Source organism: Heliangelus exortis, chromosome 1 (assembly GCF_036169615.1).
Source record: "Heliangelus exortis chromosome 1, bHelExo1.hap1, whole genome shotgun sequence".
Classification (NCBI taxonomy): domain Eukaryota; kingdom Metazoa; phylum Chordata; class Aves; order Apodiformes; family Trochilidae; genus Heliangelus; species Heliangelus exortis.
Window position 1 is genome coordinate 158082225 of NC_092422.1, and position 19416 is coordinate 158101640.

At 40.1% G+C, this 19416-nt stretch overlaps 2 protein-coding genes across 4 annotated transcripts in view; one reads left to right on the top strand and one right to left on the bottom strand.

Annotated features, from left to right (window-relative positions):
- The first annotated feature begins 1132 nt into the window (after positions 1-1132).
- FAM118A (family with sequence similarity 118 member A) lies at positions 1133-12145 on the top strand. Of its 2 annotated transcripts, none has more exons than XM_071733297.1 (9): positions 1133-1233; positions 2638-2792; positions 3616-3671; positions 4889-5141; positions 6427-6648; positions 7259-7387; positions 8088-8373; positions 10878-10910; positions 11928-12145. In XM_071733297.1, the coding sequence occupies exons 2-9, from the start codon at positions 2754-2756 to the stop codon at positions 12062-12064; spliced, it is 1155 nt and encodes a 384-aa protein (XP_071589398.1). In that variant the 5' UTR covers positions 1133-1233; positions 2638-2753; the 3' UTR covers positions 12065-12145. The 2 variants fall into 2 exon arrangements, with proteins under 2 accessions (XP_071589398.1, XP_071589397.1); XM_071733296.1 differs by lacking the exon at positions 1133-1233 and adding an exon at positions 1382-1521.
- Positions 12146-14391: 2246 nt separating this feature from the next.
- SMC1B (structural maintenance of chromosomes 1B) overlaps positions 14392-19416 on the bottom strand; it is a 33045-nt gene continuing 28020 nt past the window's right edge. Inside the window, exons 21-25 of one of the 2 annotated variants that reach the window (XM_071733294.1) lie at positions 18699-18853; positions 17773-17924; positions 17457-17526; positions 15901-16011; positions 14392-15654 (exon numbers count right to left, since the gene is read on the bottom strand). In XM_071733294.1, coding sequence (XP_071589395.1) covers positions 15523-15654; positions 15901-16011; positions 17457-17526; positions 17773-17924; positions 18699-18853 — 620 coding nt within the window. In that variant the 3' untranslated portion in view covers positions 14392-15522. The remainder of the gene's footprint in view (positions 15655-15900; positions 16012-17456; positions 17527-17772; positions 17925-18698; positions 18854-19416) is intronic. The other variant, XM_071733295.1, reaches the window with a different exon arrangement.

Below are 19416 nucleotides of genomic sequence, written 5' to 3' on the forward strand. Positions count from 1 at the left end.
AGCAAAAGAGAAACACAACATTTCAAGACCTGTGCTTGGGAAGCTCATGCCTCTAAGTACTTCCACGTCCTCAAAAGCTTGTAAAATGGTACCAGGAGCAGTTTTGAGAGCTCCAGCTAAGAATCTGAAAGTGGACAATGACTCGTTTTCAGCACTGTTTTGCAACTGGAATTTGGGGGCACCGTTCTGCAGGAGCATCCTTAGGCACAGCCAGCAGCCTTTACACATCATCTGCCTGGGGTCACCTCATTCATCCTGCTGCTGTTAGCAAGAAGGGTGGAACCGAGCTAAATAGTGTTCATCAAATGCTGTAATAAGCCACAGTGAAGGAACTTTGAGTTTTCAGACTTTGGCTTAAAGAGATTAAAAATTAGGGAGAAAAAAGAAAGAAAAACTTAAAAAACAAAACAAAAACAAAGAACACGCAAAAAACACCCCACCAATCAAACAAAAAAAGCCCCAAACAACCCGCAAAGAAAAGCAAAGGGAAGCAATCAGAAGAGGAGGAGAGTTTTAGCTACTGGGTTTCAAAGGTGAGCAGCTGAGGGGAGCTGCCTGGATCCAACCCTCAGGTTAATTCCCTGTCCAGCCGTGCCGCCTGCTGCGGATCATTAGCGCAGTTCTTACGCCCAGCCCAGCCTGCGCTTCAGCGGAGCCCCGGCAGGTACCTCCACAACCTCTCTTTACTCTTCTTTTGCTGTTCTGATTTCCTCACACACCCCACTACTCCTCCTTCCATTCACCTCCAAGTCCTCACAGCACCAACCCCATTCATCACTCTTCAAGTCTGCCAGTTCTTTTTCTCCCGTACCTGATGATTCTCCTATTTCTCACAGACTCGCCGGCTGCTCATTTTTGGCTTTGCCTCTAAAGAGTTTCGAGCATTTTTGGGGAGCCTGAGCCTTACCCCCCCCGCCCATCTTTTGGGTTCAAAGCGCGGCACCGGCCCGCCCAGCATCGCCTGCCCTGCCGAGGGGCGGGGTGTGCAGGCCTCTCCAGCTCCGCTGCTCCCTTCAACCATCGCACAAGTTTGAGAGGAACATTAATTCGCATTTTCCGAGCGGGTTTAGACGGGGCGAGCGCTGGCCCGCGGCACCAGCCAGCCCAGAAGCGTTCTCCGGCGGAACGCTTCTCCTGGGGCGGCTGTTTCCTAGGCGGCGGGGAACGCTTTGAGGAGGGGACGGCCAGGGCGGCGGCGGAGGAGGAGGAGGAGGGTGAGGCCGCTCCCCTGAGGTAACGGCGCCGGCGAAGCCGCTGACACCGCTCGGGCCCGCGTCTGCCCCGCCGCTGCCGGCATCTCCGCCGCGGCCGCAAGGCTGGGCCCGGCGTGGCGGGGGTGTGGCAGCAGCCGCAGGGCTCTGTGACCCGCTCAGCCGCCGCCCCGGCTGCCCTGAGGCACCGGAGCCCCGGGTGTGGGGCTGGGGTTCCTGGGCAGGTCCGCCCCGGGCAGAGCCAGGAGGGATCGGGACCGGAGCCGGAGCCGGCAGCGTTGCCAAGGTTGCGGCTCCGCTTGGGTGTCAGGTGAGGGAGGGGCCGGAGGTCGGTGCTGTGCTGGCGGGGCCTCGCCCTGCCCGCCCGGTAACGCCGGTTCCAGTGCCCCGGGGAAAGCGGGAATTTAACGGGGCACAAACTACAGCGCTGCCCGGCACGATGCTCGTGGGGTTTGTTCTGTTTCATTTCGTTTCGGGTTTTTTTCCGGAAGGAATCGACAAGGAGGAGAGGTGAGGTGAAAGGCTTTTCCTATGCCCGGTGCTTCCTTTGTGTTAAATATTTAAGGCTGTAAAGTGCCTGGAGAAATCGTTTGGCTCAACCAAACCGCTGAAGTTTCAGGCAGTGAGCAGGGAGCTCTTAACTTCATGGCTAGATCCTTAAATAAAACTTACATTCTTGAAAAGGAACAAAGCACGAAATTAGATTTTGTTCTGAGGAGTCCTTGTTGTGTGTGGAGTGGAAACCCAGCTGGATAAAGCTCTTCCAGGCAGCTGTGCGTTACATTTGGGTCCCATTTCCAGGCTGCTGCAAGGAGAGATTATTGGAAAGCAAGGCTGTGTGCCTTTGGTTACACCAGGGTCTCTTTTTAGAAGTAAATCAGTGTTGAATGCTGGTGCCCAGGTCCCCTTTTTCTGTGGGTATGCTCACTGAAGAAGTGTTGTGTTACGTCTAGTAGGAGAATATTTAAGACTCGTCATAGTTAATACTCAAAGGCATGGAGAAATCTGAACTTCTGTTCTCGTAGCCATTCAGTTATTAGGAAGTTGGTGATATTTTCTACTACTTACTTGCACAGCTTCTCCTTCCAGGAAGCAACTCGAAGGTATAAAAGCAAGCAGTGAGGTCTAAAATGTTTGTACTGACAGCATGCTGTGGCAAGGTGCTTATTTGAATAATTTTGGGAAGTTACAAGTGTAATAAGTAAAGCCTTCTTGGGATTTTTTTCCCAAGTACTTCACTTGGTGGGGTGAGATAATAAGTCTTTTTTTTCAGAATAAATAAGTTGCACTTTCTTCATGTGTTATTTTTGCATTGTGAGCTCAACTTTTTGACATAGACAGGAAACATTCTGCAAGTTTTGAATTTTTTTTTGTTCTAGACATGTTATTGTTCTGAATTTTCAATGTGCTAATGTTTGTTTTTCAGATGATAGTGTAACATCTTTGTAGGATACTGTCAGTGAAGGAAGGGAGTATGGAGAAAATAAGTATTGCAAGAAGAAGAGTTTTTTCTACTTGAAAAGACACCCTCTGTGCATCTCTATGTCTTCCTCAGAAATGCTGATGTCCCTCGATCATACGGTGGGATTTTTTTTTTTCTTTTTTTTTTTTCCTTGGGTTATGGCTTTGTTTGGCCTTTGTTTTTTGTTTGTTGTGGGTTTTTTTGTTTGGTTGTTTTTTTGTTTGTTTGTTTCAGTCAACTCATGCCCAGAACTCAGGCCTTTTGCTTGCCAATTAGCTTCTAGCATGGGAACTTTATTGCTGGGAAGTAGCCTTATGAGGCACAGGGTCTGTCAGAAAGTTTATTTGAGGGATTAGGGTCTGTAGTCTGCACTCTCCACATCCAGAAACTAAGGTTTGTTTCAATGCCAAACAAAAAATATATCCTTATAAAAACAAAACCAAGAATTAAAGTAATGAATCCTGGGATTTTTAAGTGATGTTATTGTAACCAAATTCTCTTCCCAAGAAGAGACAGAATATATATGATATAAAAATAAGCTTTTTTTCTTCAGGAAGTATTTTAAATAAAATCTTTTATGTTTACATGGTCTGGTTAAGTAGCCGAGTGGCTAGCAGAGGACCTCTCATGATTATTATGTGTTGCAGAAGTGTGGTTTCCACAAACTTGGTTCCATCAACTGATAATTATGAAAAATTCAAGAAATGCATTAATTACAGCTGATCTGAAATGGAGCTGTGGCAGGTTTACACACTGGTACTTGATCAGCTTTGTTTTGATAAAAAAGCACTGATAAGTGGGTGCACGGGGAGGGGGTGTAGAGGCTTGATTTTAAAATACTTGATAAGAAAATAAAATCCTAAAAATAATACATCTGGGTTTACTTTTGGTCTTTTTTAAGGCAGAAGCACTAAGAATTATTATACTTTTTATTTTACCTAGGGATCAGAGATGGATTCATCAGAGCAATCAACAGTGAGAAGTGAGCAGAAATCCAGGTAACTTGTGTTACAGAGGTTATGCTAAAGTGTTTCTTTATGAAAGCCTGAAATTACAGGGGAAATACATTAGTGAATATTTGATGCAAGAACAACATCATGCTTGAAAACTTCAAATTATCCCCAAAAGTAGTTTCTCTGCTGACTGAGTGCTTCATCCTCAATTAAGCTGTTTGTGAGGAATAAATAATGCACTTGGGGAGAGTAAAGAGTTTGTTCTGAATGTAGCAGGAAGGCATGGGGACTAACAGCAACACCCTCACCCTTTAAAGTTCAGTGAGATTCTTTTTAGACATTAGCTTGCCCTATCTATGTGTTTATTAATTGTTTTGCTTGAGGCAATTTCAAGTAAAACATTGTACTTTTAGCTAGTTTCAGATGATTGTGAAATAAGAGGTGGTAAACATCCATACTACCAGGTAACAGGAATAAAAAATCTGTAAGGGTGTATTTTCTCTAGTCAAGGGAATTCTAAGCTTCTGCATTACTGAAGTCTTTGTGTGCAGTGATTTCAGTGTATGGTTTAAATGCAAAGAAGTGAGAATCTTCTTTGCAAAGTAATAATAAAACCCAGACTTTCTTGACAGTGTCTCATACTGGCTTGTGCAGTGAATTCTGACACAGAACTAAGTGTGTCTTTGGAAGAGTAATCTGTAATTACTAACATCTAAGTAGTGGTAATAAATGAAAATAAGAATGCTTTTTCCCATTAAACCATAAAATTTGTTCCTTTCAAATACTGTGACTAGTCCCTTTGAAATAGCTCTGACTGCTTTCCATGGACTGTGTTAAGTGTGTCACTGGACAGTACTCTGACTAGGTTTGTTTGTGTTTTTTTAAAATTTCTCTTGAAATGGTGTTTGTCTAGCCCAGGGGACTGAAATCTGGGAACTGTGAGATTGGATCTCAAAGGCATGAGTTGTTTGAAGCTGTTCCCATTTTCCAGCTTAAATTAATTATGACACTTTCTTGTCTAAAAAGACTTAAAGTACACTGTTGGTCTGCTTGGGGAAGGCTGTGAACTGCTGCCAATACCATTCTTCTCTGTGGTAATGAGGAACTCAATTCCTTTTGGTTGGTTAGTATTCTGCACTGGTGTTAATAGTTCACTGGGGCTTTTTGAGTCAGTCATGAGATCTCCAGACAAGTTAGAAAATGAACTGTAAAGACAAAAAAAAAAAAAAAAAAAAGGAAGATTTTTGTTCTCTGTTTTAAAGGAAGTTCTTAAAAAGTCTGATAAGAAAGCAGCCTCAGGACCTTCTTCTTGTAATTGGAACTGGGGTAAGTGCTGCAGTGGCACCAGGAATCCCAGCACTGTGCTCTTGGAGAAGCTGCATCGAGGCTGTAATTGAAGCAGCTGAACAGCTGGAGGTACTTCATCCAGGAGATGTTGCTGATTTTCGTGAAAAAGTAATGAAAGACAGAGACCTGCTTGTGGTTGCACATGATCTCATCAGGAAAATGTCACCAGTGAGTATGTTTATCACTTCTATTAATTTCTAAATTTTTTTCCTAACAAAATAAAAACACACAGTAATTATTTTCAGCTTTCTAAAACTTGAATTTTTTTCTGGTAAAAGTTGAATTTTTGATGGAAATCTTAGAGTACACTGCACCTTTAGGAGAGGCTAAAAATCCTTGGGTTTTAGTGATAGTAAGCTTTAATAAATATTGAAGTACTTATTACTTATCACTTATTACTAGTGATAGTAAGCTTGCTAATGCAAGCAAGATCCTGACTATTAAATATTCACCATAATGTTTCTTGGAATTGAAGAGGAATTTATAGCTCTGCTGGCTAAAACTAGACATTCCTTGAAAATACAGGTAGACCTTGACCTTACTGATAGCCTGAAGTCACATGGAGTTAATCACTGCTGAACCTCACACTCCCCTGCAGACAAGTCTCCTGCCCAGTTTCTCAGCTGTTCTTTAGGTTCCAGAAATTTTCAGGTTGTGTTAATAGGTTTTGCTGAGTCTTCTGGGTGAAATAATTAGGGTGATGTTTGTAATGCCAAGCTGTAGGATATGTTGAGCGTTTTGGAGCACACTGTGAACTTCTCTGCTGGCAAAGTGAAACAGCAACCTCTTGGGAGGAGTCTGCACAGATTGTTAGGCCTTGTAGTGTATTTCATGACTGATAATTTTCTACCCCACCCAAAAAAAAAAAAAAAAAAAAATTGAAAAAAAGCCCATTTAATGGTTTACCCTGACTCCAGGGAATGGTAATTTTAGTACACTGATTGTCAAAGCAGTTAAAGCATACTAAGAAAGGTGAGGTTTCCATGTAGTTAGGGCAGTAAATATATTTGGTTTATGAACAGATGTGTTCTTTGTGTAATACAATTTATTGAATAGGAAGCCTGTGTATTTTTAAAACCTGTTACACATTCCTGTCAGCCTCAGCTGATAGTCTGGGCAGATGCAGCCTACACTTTCAGGAGAGTGTACTTTCGTGTGTTGAGAAATGAAGAGTGAGGCTTTAACCGTTGGAAAATAGTTTTGTTTTACCCCACTTGTATCACAAGTATTTTTGGGAAATCCAGACTATTGTTTTCAGCTACATTAAGTGCTCCGAGCACTTGAATAATTTGAGTTCTAAATAGTTTTGTACATTCAGACCTTTATGCTTGTTACACTACATAAACCCTCTTTTATTGGCATAAAGTAGGCAAATGATGTGAGTTTTCTTTTGAATGCAATTAATACTGCTGCATGTGGTTCTTACCATGTGTGAATATTTTCCTTCATTCAGCGCACCGGGGATACGAAGCCCAACTTCTTCCAGGACTGCTTAATGGAGGTGTTTGATAATTTAGAACAACACATTCAGAATCCTGTTGCTCTGCAATCCATCCTGAGACTCATGGAGAGAGGCACAATGGTTCTTACTACAAACTATGATAACTTACTTGAAATATTTGGTCAGCAACAGGGTAAACCTATGGAATCTTTAGACTTGAAAGATAAGGATAAGGTATGATGAGAGCAGTAAAATTTTTGTTTACTGTAAGAGAAGGCATCTTGCAAACTTCATGGAAATGTATTTTCCTCTTTAAGGAGTGTTAGGGCTAAATCTTATAATTGTTAAAGCATGTCTATAAGCTAAGAGCAGATGTACAGACTTATTTTACATTTCTTTTTATTCTGAATCTGGTAACAGTTACTAAAGAGAATTTGAGGGACATACTGATAAACCAATTCCCACACACTTCCTGGGAAAAAAACCTCAGACTTATTTAAATTATCTGAAGTAAATGTTACGATCACAAGTATGATTTCACTTAGCTGGTGGTTTATTTGCTGTAGATTCCTTTTCTGTCAGTGTTGCTGGAGCTAGCTTGTTGATTGCTTCTTTAGACCAAAGCCCTAGATACATCTTCACTGTCAGCAATGGCTTCTTGATTGTAATTTGAAGTAAGCTGTGTAATTAGTAATTAAAATTATCTCTTGCTGCAGAAAAGTGCAGTTTACTTCTGCTTTAAGTGTTTTTCTAAGTTAGGACAGCTGTGTATTTTTGCAGAATCTCTGTTTTTGTTGGGTATCATAGTATAGCAAAAGAATGTAACTTGCATGATTTGCTTTAGGTTCTTCAGTGGGCAAGAGGTCATATAAAATATGGAGTTCTGCATATTCATGGCTTATATACAGATCCCTGTGGAATGGTGCTAGATCCCTCAGGATATAAAGATGTTACTCAAGACCCTGAAGTCATGGTTTGTGTCATCTTTAAAGTATTTATTATGTTTTGCCAAATTATTTTATTGTAATCACTGTGTACACATTACCTAAGGCTAAGGTTTTGTCAGATCATACACTTTAAATAATTGGTGCCCAGAAAACTCTGTTACTCAGAAAGCCAGCTGTGTTGCTTTACTCTTTCTTTGTAAATCACTATCAGTTCCCTCAGGTTTATGTTATAGTTTTATCTATGTTGTGTTTATCTTGTGGAAGAACATCAGTCACAGAATCCCAGACAACAGAACAAGGGTCCATTACCATCTGATTGTTTGGATTCATTTTTTTAGGGGCTTAAGGTATTACCACCTCTGGATCATGGACTTGCCATATATTAGGTAAAAGTCAAACATTTGGTCAACAGTATTAATTTTTCTTATTTATAAATTGAGCCTAATAATTGAGCCATCGTAATTAATGAAATTAAAAATTCCTTTACTGGAAATTCACATGTGCACTTAAATTTTTTTATGGTAACTTTCATTTTGAGTAAAACTTTTGTTTGGTAGAAACAGTGCTTATTAAATGTCACTTTACCTTGATCCTAAAACACGCTTAATTCAGTTCAGTAGTGATGTCTGCTCTGCTTCTCCTTTAAATCTGACGTATTTTAAAGGTTCTTATCCCTCCCTTTTTACTACTAAAGTAAATGTTGCTCTTGTGTGTATTTCTTCACAGGAAGTTCTTCAAAATTTGTATCGAACCAAATCTTTTTTGTTTTTGGGCTGCGGAGAGACTCTGCGCGATCAGATATTTCAAGCTCTTTTTCTTTATACTGTAAAGAATAAGGTGGATTTAGAACATTATATGTTGGTGCTTAAAGAAAATGAAGATCACTTTTTTAAGCTCCAGGCAGATATGCTGTTGCATGGAATAAAAGTAGTGTCCTACGGGAACTGCTTTAAACAATTCCCAGAGTACGTCCAAGATCTGACTGCTCAAATCTGCAAGCAGAAGAGTCCAGGTAATGTATCCTCCTTAAAAATAAAATTTTGATTAAGTACATAACAGCTGTCCTGTCTGAACACTCAGCAGCTGGTCTGAGGTGTTGACCTCATGCATAGTTAGTGGTGGGCCTGTGCAGTATCTTTGCTTATGAGTGGCATGCAGAGTTGGAATACGTGATTAAATTGTAGCCCAGTTTCTTCCTGTGAGATCTGTGCATTTTTAAAATGTAATCTTTAATTCTGAATATGTTTCTATTAGTATTTGGTTAAGATGCTTTGTATTTTTGGTGTGAACTACTCCAGTATATTGAGAATTACATAATAAGAAGTATGTCAGTAAAAGAGAGGAACCGAACTGAAGGAATTAACTGGTGGGAAACAGTGGGTAGGCCATAACATCTGAGTAAGCATAGAATGGAACAGTAAATCAGTGAACCCAATACCTTTTGGCTTGACACATGGGGAAAACCCAAATCATAGAATCATAGAATCCTAGAGGTTGGAAGGGACCTCGAAAGATCATCTAGTCCAACCCCCCCTGCCAGAGCAGGGCCCCCTAGAGTACATCGCCTAGGAACGTGTCCAGGTGGGTTTTGAATGTCTCCAGTGAAGGAGACTCCACAACCCCCCTGGGCAGCCTGTTCCAGGGCTCCGTCACCCTTACAGTAAAAAAATTTTTTCTGATATTCAACTTGAACCTCCTATGCTCCAATTTACACCCATTAGCCCTTGTCCTATCACTGGTCACCACTGAGAAAAGCCTAACTCCATCTCCCTGACACTCACCCCTTACATATTTGAAAACATTGATGAGGTCACCTCTCAGTCTCCTTTTCTCCAAACTAAAGAGACCCAGCTCCCTCAGCCTTTCCTCATAAGGGAGATGTTCCACTCCCTTAATCATCTTAGTAGCTCTGCGCTGGACTCTTTCAAGCACTTCCCTGTCCTTCTTGAACTGAGGGGCCCAGAACTGGACACAATACTCCAGGTGCGGCTTCACCAATGCAGAATAGAGGGGGAGGAGAACCTCTCTTGACCTACTAACCACACCCTTTCTAATGCACCCCAGGATGCCATTGGCCTTCTTGGCCACAAGGGCACATTGCTGGATGTTTGCAGCTGTGACAGTCAGTGGTGTTATGTGGAGGGTGCTTAATGCTAAAATGGGAAATAACTCAATACCTCTGCTGGAGGTTACAGTCCTGCATTGACAGGGAGCTACATTTTACCAACTAGGTCCTCACCTTGCCCCCTTCCATCATGTCTCTCAGCTCTTAACACTCCTGGGCTGTAACACTGAAGAACCTTTAATACAAAGCCATGGAAAAAAACCCCAGCTGTATGTTGAAGGAAAGAGATTCCTTGAATGTTTTCCAGACAAGGACAATTCTACTATGGCTTATCCAGAGAACTGAGGAAACAAAAGTAAATGACACTAACAGACTAAAAAGTTGTGGTCAATAGCTTGGTGTCTGGGTGGAGATCAGTGATGTTTGGTGACTCTCAGGGGTCCATACTGGGATCAGTAGTTCATTGTCTTTGGATAGGGACAGGGAGGGTGTAACTGAGCACACCCTCAGCAAGTCTGACAAACCCAAGTTTTGTGGTCGAGGTGCTGGAGGAAGGGAGGCCATCCAGGACCCTGGCAGGCTTGAGACCTGTGTAAACCCCATGAAGTTTAACAATGCCAAATGCAGGGTCCTGCACCAGGGGTCAAGGCAGTCCCAAGCACAAACAGAGGTTGGGCAGAGAATGTATTGAGAGCAGCCCTGAGGAGAAGGACTTGGGGGAGCTGGTTGATAAGCTCAGCATCTGCTGACAATATGTGCTTGCGGCCCAGAGAGCCAACTGTGTCCTGGGCTGCATCAAAAGAAGTGGGGCCAGCAGGTCAAGGGAGGTGATTCTACCTGTATGCTCCACTCCCATGAGACCCCACCTGGAGTCCTGTGTCCAGTTCTGGGGTTGTCAGTACAGGAAAGACAAGAGTGGGTCAGAAGGCCATGAAGATGATCAGGGGCTGTAGCACCCCCTCCTCATGAGGACAGGCTGAGAGAGTTGGGGTTGTTCAGCCATCAGAAGGCTCTGGGGAGACCTTACAGCAGCCTCTCAGTACTTAAAGCAGGCTACAGGAAAGAGGGGAAGGAATTCTCAGTAAGGGACTGTGGTGACAGGAGCAGGGACAGCAGTTTTAACCTCGAGGAGAGCAGATTTAGGTCAGACAGCACAAAGAAATTCTTTCCTGTGAGGGTGGTGAGACACTGGCACAGGTTGCCCAGGGAGGTTGTGAATGCCCCATCCCTGGAAGTGTTCAAGGCCAGGTGGGATAAAGCTTTGATCAGCCTGACCCTAGTGGGAGGTGTCCCTGCCCATGCAGGGGAGTTGGAACTAGATGATCTTTAAGGTCCCTTCCAACCCAACCATTCTGTGATTCTAAGTACCCTGCTATTTTGGGATGAAGAAGTATAAAAAGAAGTATAAAAATTCTTTGGATGCTAACTTGTTGTCTCTTATGCTTCTCTAGATGCTGAGAGAGTGGACAGCACAACGCTATTAAGTAAGTAATGATGTTATTGTCACAGAAAGCTCCATAATCTCTCCATAAGAGAGATAAAATCATACTTGTTATTTACAAAGTAAATATTTACTGTGCAGGATTCTGATTAGCTCTGAAAGTCTGCTTAAGAGATTCTCTTTTTTCCCCTCATACTTTATTTCTACATATTAGCATGTAACTGCTGGCTTTCAGCTGTCAATAAAATGTCAAATGATAGAATGGAAAAGCTCCAGTAAAGGTATATTAAAAAGTATTGCTGCTGGTTTTAGTATTCTAGGTAATCCTAACATCTATGAGGTTTTGCTTTAAATTCCCAAACATACATTTAACAATTCTGAATACCTTCCTTAAGAAGGTATAGAAGAGTAAATCTCAAGCTTCAGTAGTACTGAAGGTAATTTTTTTTTTTTTTTCACAACTTATTCTAGTTCCACTGGAACAAAAGTGCTCCTTTACTAAATTATTAGCACTCTCCTTACAAGTAATTTTAGTACCCATTTACTTGTATTTTGAAACAAAGTAAAAAAATAACTCTTCAACACAGATTTGTATAATAACCCACAAAAAATAAGTATCAAAGAGTTGTAAATTATGGATGTATTGATTTTGAAGGAAATTCCCTGTGATTTTCACTGTTCAGCTATGCTGTTTATACAGCAATAGCTTAAACCAAGATTTTTTTTTTCCTCTGAATTAGGGGAAGTTTTAAAATAAACTTCTCATTGTGAACTCCAAAATCAGTAATAATTTTCCTCAAAAAGCAGCTGTATAATATACAAACCAGGAAGCAGCTAATTAGTAGCTAATTAGTGCCAGAGCTCAGTACTGGGGAAGAGCTCAAGATCACTGAACTGGTACAGACTTTCAGCAGGGTGTTCTAATTCAGACTCCAAATACAGCCACCTTAGTGGACCAGTATGATGTTTATCTTAGTATTTGGTGCTTGTAATAAAACTTTTGCAGAGTACACATATGTAGCAACCTGAAAATACTTCTCTTTTTCCCCTCCCCTTGCAGGAACCTCATGTTTGGACTGTGCTAAAAGGAAGTTAGGAGAAAATGGCATTGACTTTTCTAAGAGAATCAAGCAGTCAGATAATGAACTATTTACTGAAAAAACCCAACAACTCAAACCCAACCCAGAAGCTTTTTAACAGTAGGTGTTATATATCTGCTGTGTGGACAGTTCTGAGTATTTCCATGGTTTTAAGTGGAATAAAAATTGTTTATCTAAACCTTTTCTTTCCTGGAGCTGTAAATGTGTAATGTATATAAAGCTTGAAAGTCATGCTTCTCACTCTCCAAGCACTTCCACACTACTAAAACTCTGCAGGGTCATTCAGAAGCAGTTTCAAGTTTTCTCTGTGTGTGCTTCAAACCTGTTGGACCAAGCTCTTACTCAGGTGAAGCCACAAGAGAGGTAATCTTTGAATCTGTCAGAAATTACTTTTGACATAGCTGTGACTACCTATTTGTGTTTCTTTAAAAGAAGAGTCTGTTCTTATCAGCAGAACTGTAGTTAGGCTGCTGGACATTGAACTCTGTGTCTGTCAGCACAAGGCTGCTCCCAAGATTCAGATTTGGATGCCTAAGCTGTTAGAAACAAGAATTGTTTCATGTTTATAGAACCTGGATCATGATAACCTGCCCAATTTCATTTGTCAGTCTGTTAAGGTAGGACATTACAGGGGGAGAAAAGGACGGAATATTCACGTAGCAGCAAGGACATACCATCTGTAGTTACTTCTGGGCTTACTGATGACTTTGCAGTGTATTTTTATGGAAACTTTATGGAAATATTTTAAATAGTGTTGTTTAAATCAGGACATACTGCCCGCTGTCCCATTAGAAAAAGGATAGGCTTAATGCAGCAGAATTAAAACCAGTTAGTATCTACTTATGTTATCTGTAGACAACTTCTAATGTGTAAGTGAACTACTGAAATTATTGAAGTTAGGCACTACATTAACTTTTTTCTGAGGTGCTGTTCACCTACCACTGAATTACCTCAGCACTAAACTGAGATGGTGTGCAGTTGCTAACACTGGTAATGTTCTGAAAGTTTCTACTCATCTGCCTCTTGCCTCAATGTGTGCCTGGGAGTATGTTCAGGATGAATCTTTGTTCTGATACCAGCACATTCATATCTGGCAGTCCTGCAAGGTTGCTTTCTGTCACTTTGCTTGTGCTCCCTGTGGATCTGATCTGTTAAGCCTTCAGAGACCCCATCACACTACAATGAGGTTTTAGAGGGAGTGGAAGTGATGATGCTGTAGGATGACCTTTCTGTCTGAACTGTGGTGTCAGCTCTTTACTCCCACGTCACAAACCCAATTTTTATTTGTTCTCTAATTTAAAATATTTGTGTGAAGTCAAAAGCTTAAAAGTGAGGTGCATGATTCTTCACTAGACTAAGGAAGTGTTCTAAGCTGATCCATCAGCATCCAAAACAGTATGTCTGATCAGCCATGTATTTTGGATGCTGATGGACCAGCTTAGAACACTGACTGTAGTTTCAAGCTGCAGCAAATGGAATCAGATTAGCTGAGCTACTAATGACTGATTACTGCAATTATTTAAGCCCAGTCCTCAAATCATGTAACTCCATGTCTTGTGCCTGAAGTCAGATCCAGACTAGGAAGTCCCATTACAACACCTCAGCTTACACCCAGCAGTGGTGATTCTTTCATGTTGCAGACACTGCTGAACTCCAGCTTGTCCCACAGCCTCCCCTGACTCAAGTGCCCTTTATTTGTATCCTGAAAAGCCAGTGAGTACATACACAGTAAGAAGGTGCCAGTACCTAGTTTTGGTTTTCTTTACCCTGCAGCTAGGCAAGTAATAAGCTGGAACCATTTCAGGAGTGGGACAGCCTTGTAGCTACCTCAAGGTTTAAAATACAGTCAAAAGGGACAGAATCAGAAACTTGCCTCTTCCATTTATCTGTTAATTTAAAATCTTAGGGCCCTGTCCAAATTATTACCTGGGTACCATCAAAGAACTAACCCTACAAATGTTAAATGAGGTTTGCTGATTCTACCTTAGGTGGCTCTTCGTACTTAATTCATAATTACTTTTTTTTTGATGGGAGTAAGGTTTTTACTGAAAATGAACTTGACCATTTATTACCTGGTTTTGCTCAAGATGTGTAATGAAGTTGATGGCACAGACTTTAAATAAAATATTTAAAGCCAAATAGGCCACTCTTGCATAGTAGCTAAAATGTGTAGCTTTCACCATTCTTAAAACTGTTCAATTCTTTATTGCACTTTTCTATTTCAACCAACTGTTCCTAACAAATGGTTAAAACATGACAAACCAAAATAAAACTTCTGTATTTGCAGTACAGAAACTGCTGTGGGTCAAAGATCTTTAAAAAAAATCTCTGAAGGCTGCTCTGCTATTCATCCTTTATGCTACTATAAGTATTTCTGGAGTTGTTAATGGATTCTGGATTAAGGGACTGATGCTAACTCATGACTTCCACTCAAAGTAATTTTATTTAATAAAGTGTGGCATCAACATAACTATTTCGTAACCATCTTTCTACAGTATAAGTGGACACATTTATGTTGATGAAATGTTCCCACAGATCACATTATCTACTGCTTACATGTCATTCCCTCCTTTTGCAGTTAGCCCCATGTGGCCTGACCTCACCAGCTGTGTGCAACAAGCACAGTGTTACCAGCACATTACAAGGTAGATGTATAGAAGCAGTGTGGTAGACAAAAGAAGTTAGACAGGCAAAGCTTATTATGAACAACCATAAACCAAATAAAGCTCCTCAGCACACACTGAGGTGAAACATAAGCCAGGTGAACTGGTACAAGTGCTTACAAACCGTGTTCCAAAACCAACTTTGTAAACTTAGCTTCTTAGATGAAGCAGGGCCAAAGTAAACTTGGCTGTACTGGGACAACCTGTGTATTAACAGTCTCAACTGCAAAACAATATCCTTTTTCCTCAGGCTGTTCCCTGTGTGGCATGACTCACACCTGTTCTGTTCTTTCCACTTTTGTGTGGGGTAGAAGGCCTCAAAGGCAACATTCTACCAGGTCACATCGCACCTAGAGAAACATACTGGGAACTTTGGTAAAATTAAACTATTGGCATAAGGCTGCAGTGAAAGACTGGAGTCTTTACGGGTCTGAAAAAAGTCACATAAGATAATGGCTAGATACTGACATCTTGTTTTAAAAACCAGGAAATAATCCTATTTGAAGGCAAACAGATGCAGCTGCAACAAATAAAAGACACCGTAAAGGTCTTGCCTGGTGGTAGCATGCATCTAAGCAGTGCACTGGAGATACAGCTAAGTGCATTAATTTCTGTAAGAAAAGCAAGAAGGTTACTCTTTGTAATAGTGCGCTTATGTGAACCTAGAATCCCCCATCTTAAGGCAACTTCCCCAAGACATCTGAAGAGAAAGCTTTGCTTAACAATGTACTCACTTCAGTAGCAACCTCTGGCTAGTTAACAAAACTGTGGATGAGAAACAATTTCTTCCTTCAATACTGTAGAAAACTGCTTTTTTTGAAAGGTAAACATTTTCCGAGGTCCAATAGCAACATTAAAACTCAGACTTGTAACAGTTCACTGTGAAGAGATACTAGTTGTCACCTGGCCCTGAAATCTCTGACACTGAGCTGCGGCTCTGCATCTCTGTCCTCTCCTGTTCATCCGTGTCTGGATACTCGGTAAGGTCCAAAGTCAGCACTCGGCTGAACATTATGGCATCACGCTGAGAAGAGGAAGGATCATGCAATTTAAAACATTTCAGTTATCAGAAATAAGCATTCCACAAATAACTATGAGATACAGTAATAAGCTTGAGTTATCAATACCCTCTTTTTATCTAGCCAGTACCTGCACGCACTTCTGAATTCAAAGTAGTTGAAATCTAGCAACACAACTACTCACACAATTCACTGTAGTAACACGATGTAAATCAGTATTTTAACAAAATCGGGGAATGATTAATTTTTACCTCTGGACACACTCCAATCAATGCATCTGCTTTGGAGTAAAACTCTTCCTTGAGAGAAATAACTATCATTTGAATCTGTTCATGTGCCTGTTCTCTAATGAAACTTGAGACCTTTGGAAAGAAGCCAAATATTTCAGTAAGTTAGTTCTGGCAGACCTAAGCCATGATAAAATTAGGGAATGATGAGGGAAAAAAAGTGAAGCAAGCTGCAGAATTCAGTAGTTCAGCTATGAAATAAGCAGGATAAAATGAGAAATAAAACAGTCATAAGAGAGATACTATGCATGTTCTTAAGACAACCCCTCAGATTTGCTGCTTTTTGTAAACATCTAAGAGAACAATCACTCACTCCAGTGAAAGTTTCAATTGGCACTGCCCTTTTCCTCTAAGTATTTTGCTTCCTGTAACTAAAAAAGAAGATGGAAACTCCTGAATAAGGAAAAAAAAGCATTAAAAGGCTGTTACTGGCAGAATACTAAGATTTTACAATACTTATTTCATTGCAGACAGCAATTTTTTCTCCAATGATCTGCAAAATAAAGGTACAAATATTAAATTAGAAATCGGTGACTGAACAGGGGACAATATAAATTCAAAGCTGAACAGAGGAAAACCAGTACATTTTTAATTAGGCTTTTTTCTGCAGTCTTCTGAAATGCTTAGCGGGCTATGAATATGATTTTTACTTGAAGAGAATTGAACTGACAAACCCAGCTTCATTTAAAAAAAAAAAAAGAAGAAAAATCAGCTACTGTTATATTGTTCTGAAGAAAAATGGTGCTTAGCATATTATAAGGTTTAAAGTAGAACCTGTAAGGTGTGTCAGAATGAACCTACTCAGAAAGGCAAACTGCAGCCAAGTGTCTCGTATACCTCCCAGCAAACTCTGGTGGTACTTGGCACAGCACAGTTAACTCCATTAGGAAAACAATACAGAAAAGAAAAAAAATTGAGTCCCTTTCTACATCTACAGTGTAAGTTTTTGTTACAGTGAACAGCTATTAGCAAGAAGGGACAGATGCTGAGAGAAGGACAGGAATCTATGTGCATCAAGCAAGCATTCACAACTAAAATGATGGGAGTGATAGCCCTTAGTATTTTTACATTAGGACCAATTAAGTAGGCAACTGTATAAAATAAATACTCCAGTGATAGAAATTGGTTTTCAACACCCAGATACACACCTTTCTTAGAGGCAAACTCAAAAGGCCTTAAAAATTCCAACCAACCAAACCCAACCATTAATTCACAAGTGACCTTCATGTCAGACTGTATTACACATGGTCACAAAAGACATTCACACTCTAACCAATTTTTCTCAGCTTCACGGTTGATTTGGAGACTGATTAAAAACCACTTTGATTTATGAATTAAACCTACCCCTAACGTCTCATACAGCCATTATTTCAGTCCTAAGCCTCATATATACTTTTAAAACAGGCCAAGACAGTGTAATCAAACTTATCCCAATCTGTAAGGAAAAGTAGCCATCCTTCTTCTAAAAAACATACCTTTATATTGTCAATAAACAGAGAAGGTGAAAGGGACCTACTTACTTTATCAATGTTTGTGTTATCCAGGGCAGCATCTATCTCATCTAAAACAAAAAAGGGTGCTGGCCGAAAACTGAAAGGCAAGACAGTATTTTGCATTTAGATGCAAAAATTTTACCAAACATTCTCATTACTTCAGAGAATCAGTTATACCATCATAAAATTTTGGCAAGAAGGAATGACATGTAAAGAATAAGAACGTTAGTAATGTGTGAGTACCCTACTAGCAGATTTTTTTACAGGTTTCTAAGTGTAACACTATCAATCTTCTTGCCACTTATTCAGCCCATAATTGGATATACCATAGTATTTCTTTTACCTGTGTACAGCAAACACAAGAGCCAGAGCTGCTACAGATTTTTCACCACCTGACAAACTGTCCATTGGCATAAAGCGTTTTCCCGGAGCCACGCAGTTAAAGCCAATGCCTTCCAAATAAGGCTCCTCAGGATTTTCAGGACTAAGGAATGCCTGGAAATGCATACATTTAAATATTAATAGTGACACTTAGAAAACTACTCAGACTAATATTTTTTAGGTTTAAATATCTGCCTGAGTTAGTGTTGAAACTGGTAAGATAGCTCCAGGAAACACTTGTTCATCTGTACTCAACAACAGCAATATAAGATTTCCAGTGAATAAACCTTTGTTTGTGAACCATGAACTAGGAGGCTAATTAACAAAACCATTCTGGAAATGACTCCACATACTTGTTACCTACAACTTTTCAACTATTATATAAGCTTGATTTTCTCTCCTTTTACATAATTGCTTTAATTTTTTAATATTATTAAATCTCTAGACTTCAAAAGTAGTTTTCTTTTTCACTGGAAACACATATACTTCCAATATTACCCTTCTTTTTCTTTAAGTTTAGTTTTACAAAATACAGCTTTGAGATGCAAAGAGATTTTTTTTTATATGTAGGATTTCTCTGTACTTTGTATCCTGGTTCTGAGGCCCCAAAATTAAAAGCATTATGTTGAAGAAATCTTCATTTTACCAAACCATTAAAAAGCATGGTGGATAAGCTAGTTGCTACATGGTTTATTTTTCCCATCAAATAAAAGAGATAATAACATATTTCAGTCTGTCGTTCTCCTCTGCACAAGGCTTTATGATCTGTGTAATTTCCTTCTTCAGGACTGAGACTGCTTTTGAAATCTACAAGTGCTATTAAGCTCTCTTATTCTACATAACCAAGCATAAATTAGGCTTTTTAAACCAAACACTAACGTGACACACCTGAGCACTACTGTTTCTACAAAGTTTCTTGTAGATCTTATCAATAGCTATGGAAGCATGCTCAAAGCATTGGCTAAAAAGCTCAAATCTCCTTTTTTTCACTTGTTCAAATTCTTGCTTGCATTTTCGAGCTTCCTTTCTGCTGGTCTCAAAAGCTATAGGAAAAAAAAATTACTGAAATTAATCTGTAAGGCTATATGCAAATACAGAGAACAAATACAGGTTGGACATTAGAAAGAATTTCTTTACTGAGAGGGTGATCAGACATTGGAATGGGCTGCCCTGGGAAGTAGTGGATTCTCCATCCCTGGAGATATTTAAAAAGAGACTGGATGTGGCACTCAGTGCCATGGTCTGGTAACTGCAGCGATAGTGGAACAAGGGTTGGACTTGATGATCTCTGAGGTCCCTTCCAACCCAGCCAATTCTATGATTCTATGATTCTACATATTCTGTACCATAGCAAGCATTAAGGAAAATATTTATGGCAGAAAAAGGTTCTAGTGCACATACAAGGAGCACACCAATGAGTTTTCATCCAGATTTCAAATGGAGTACCCAAAAGCTGAGAAGCTGGGATATACTCATCCTGCTCTATGCCCCATTTGTCTGAAGCAATGAACAAAATTATTCTAATTCCTTCTCTAAGCTGGGTACCCTTATATAGCATCACCATTTATCTGTTAGAGGTTCAAAATACCTTCATTCTTTTAGTATG

Bases quoted from the DNA above. Each gene is read 5' to 3' on its own strand.
- FAM118A (XM_071733297.1), top strand. From the start codon at position 2,754: ATGTCTTCCTCAGAAATGCTGATGTCCCTCGATCATACG. The intron at 3,672-4,888 runs GTAACTTGTGTT...TCTGTTTTAAAG, and splicing joins AGAAGTGAGCAGAAATCCAG to GAAGTTCTTAAAAAGTCTGA. The intron at 8,374-10,877 runs GTAATGTATCCT...ATGCTTCTCTAG, and splicing joins CTGCAAGCAGAAGAGTCCAG to ATGCTGAGAGAGTGGACAGC.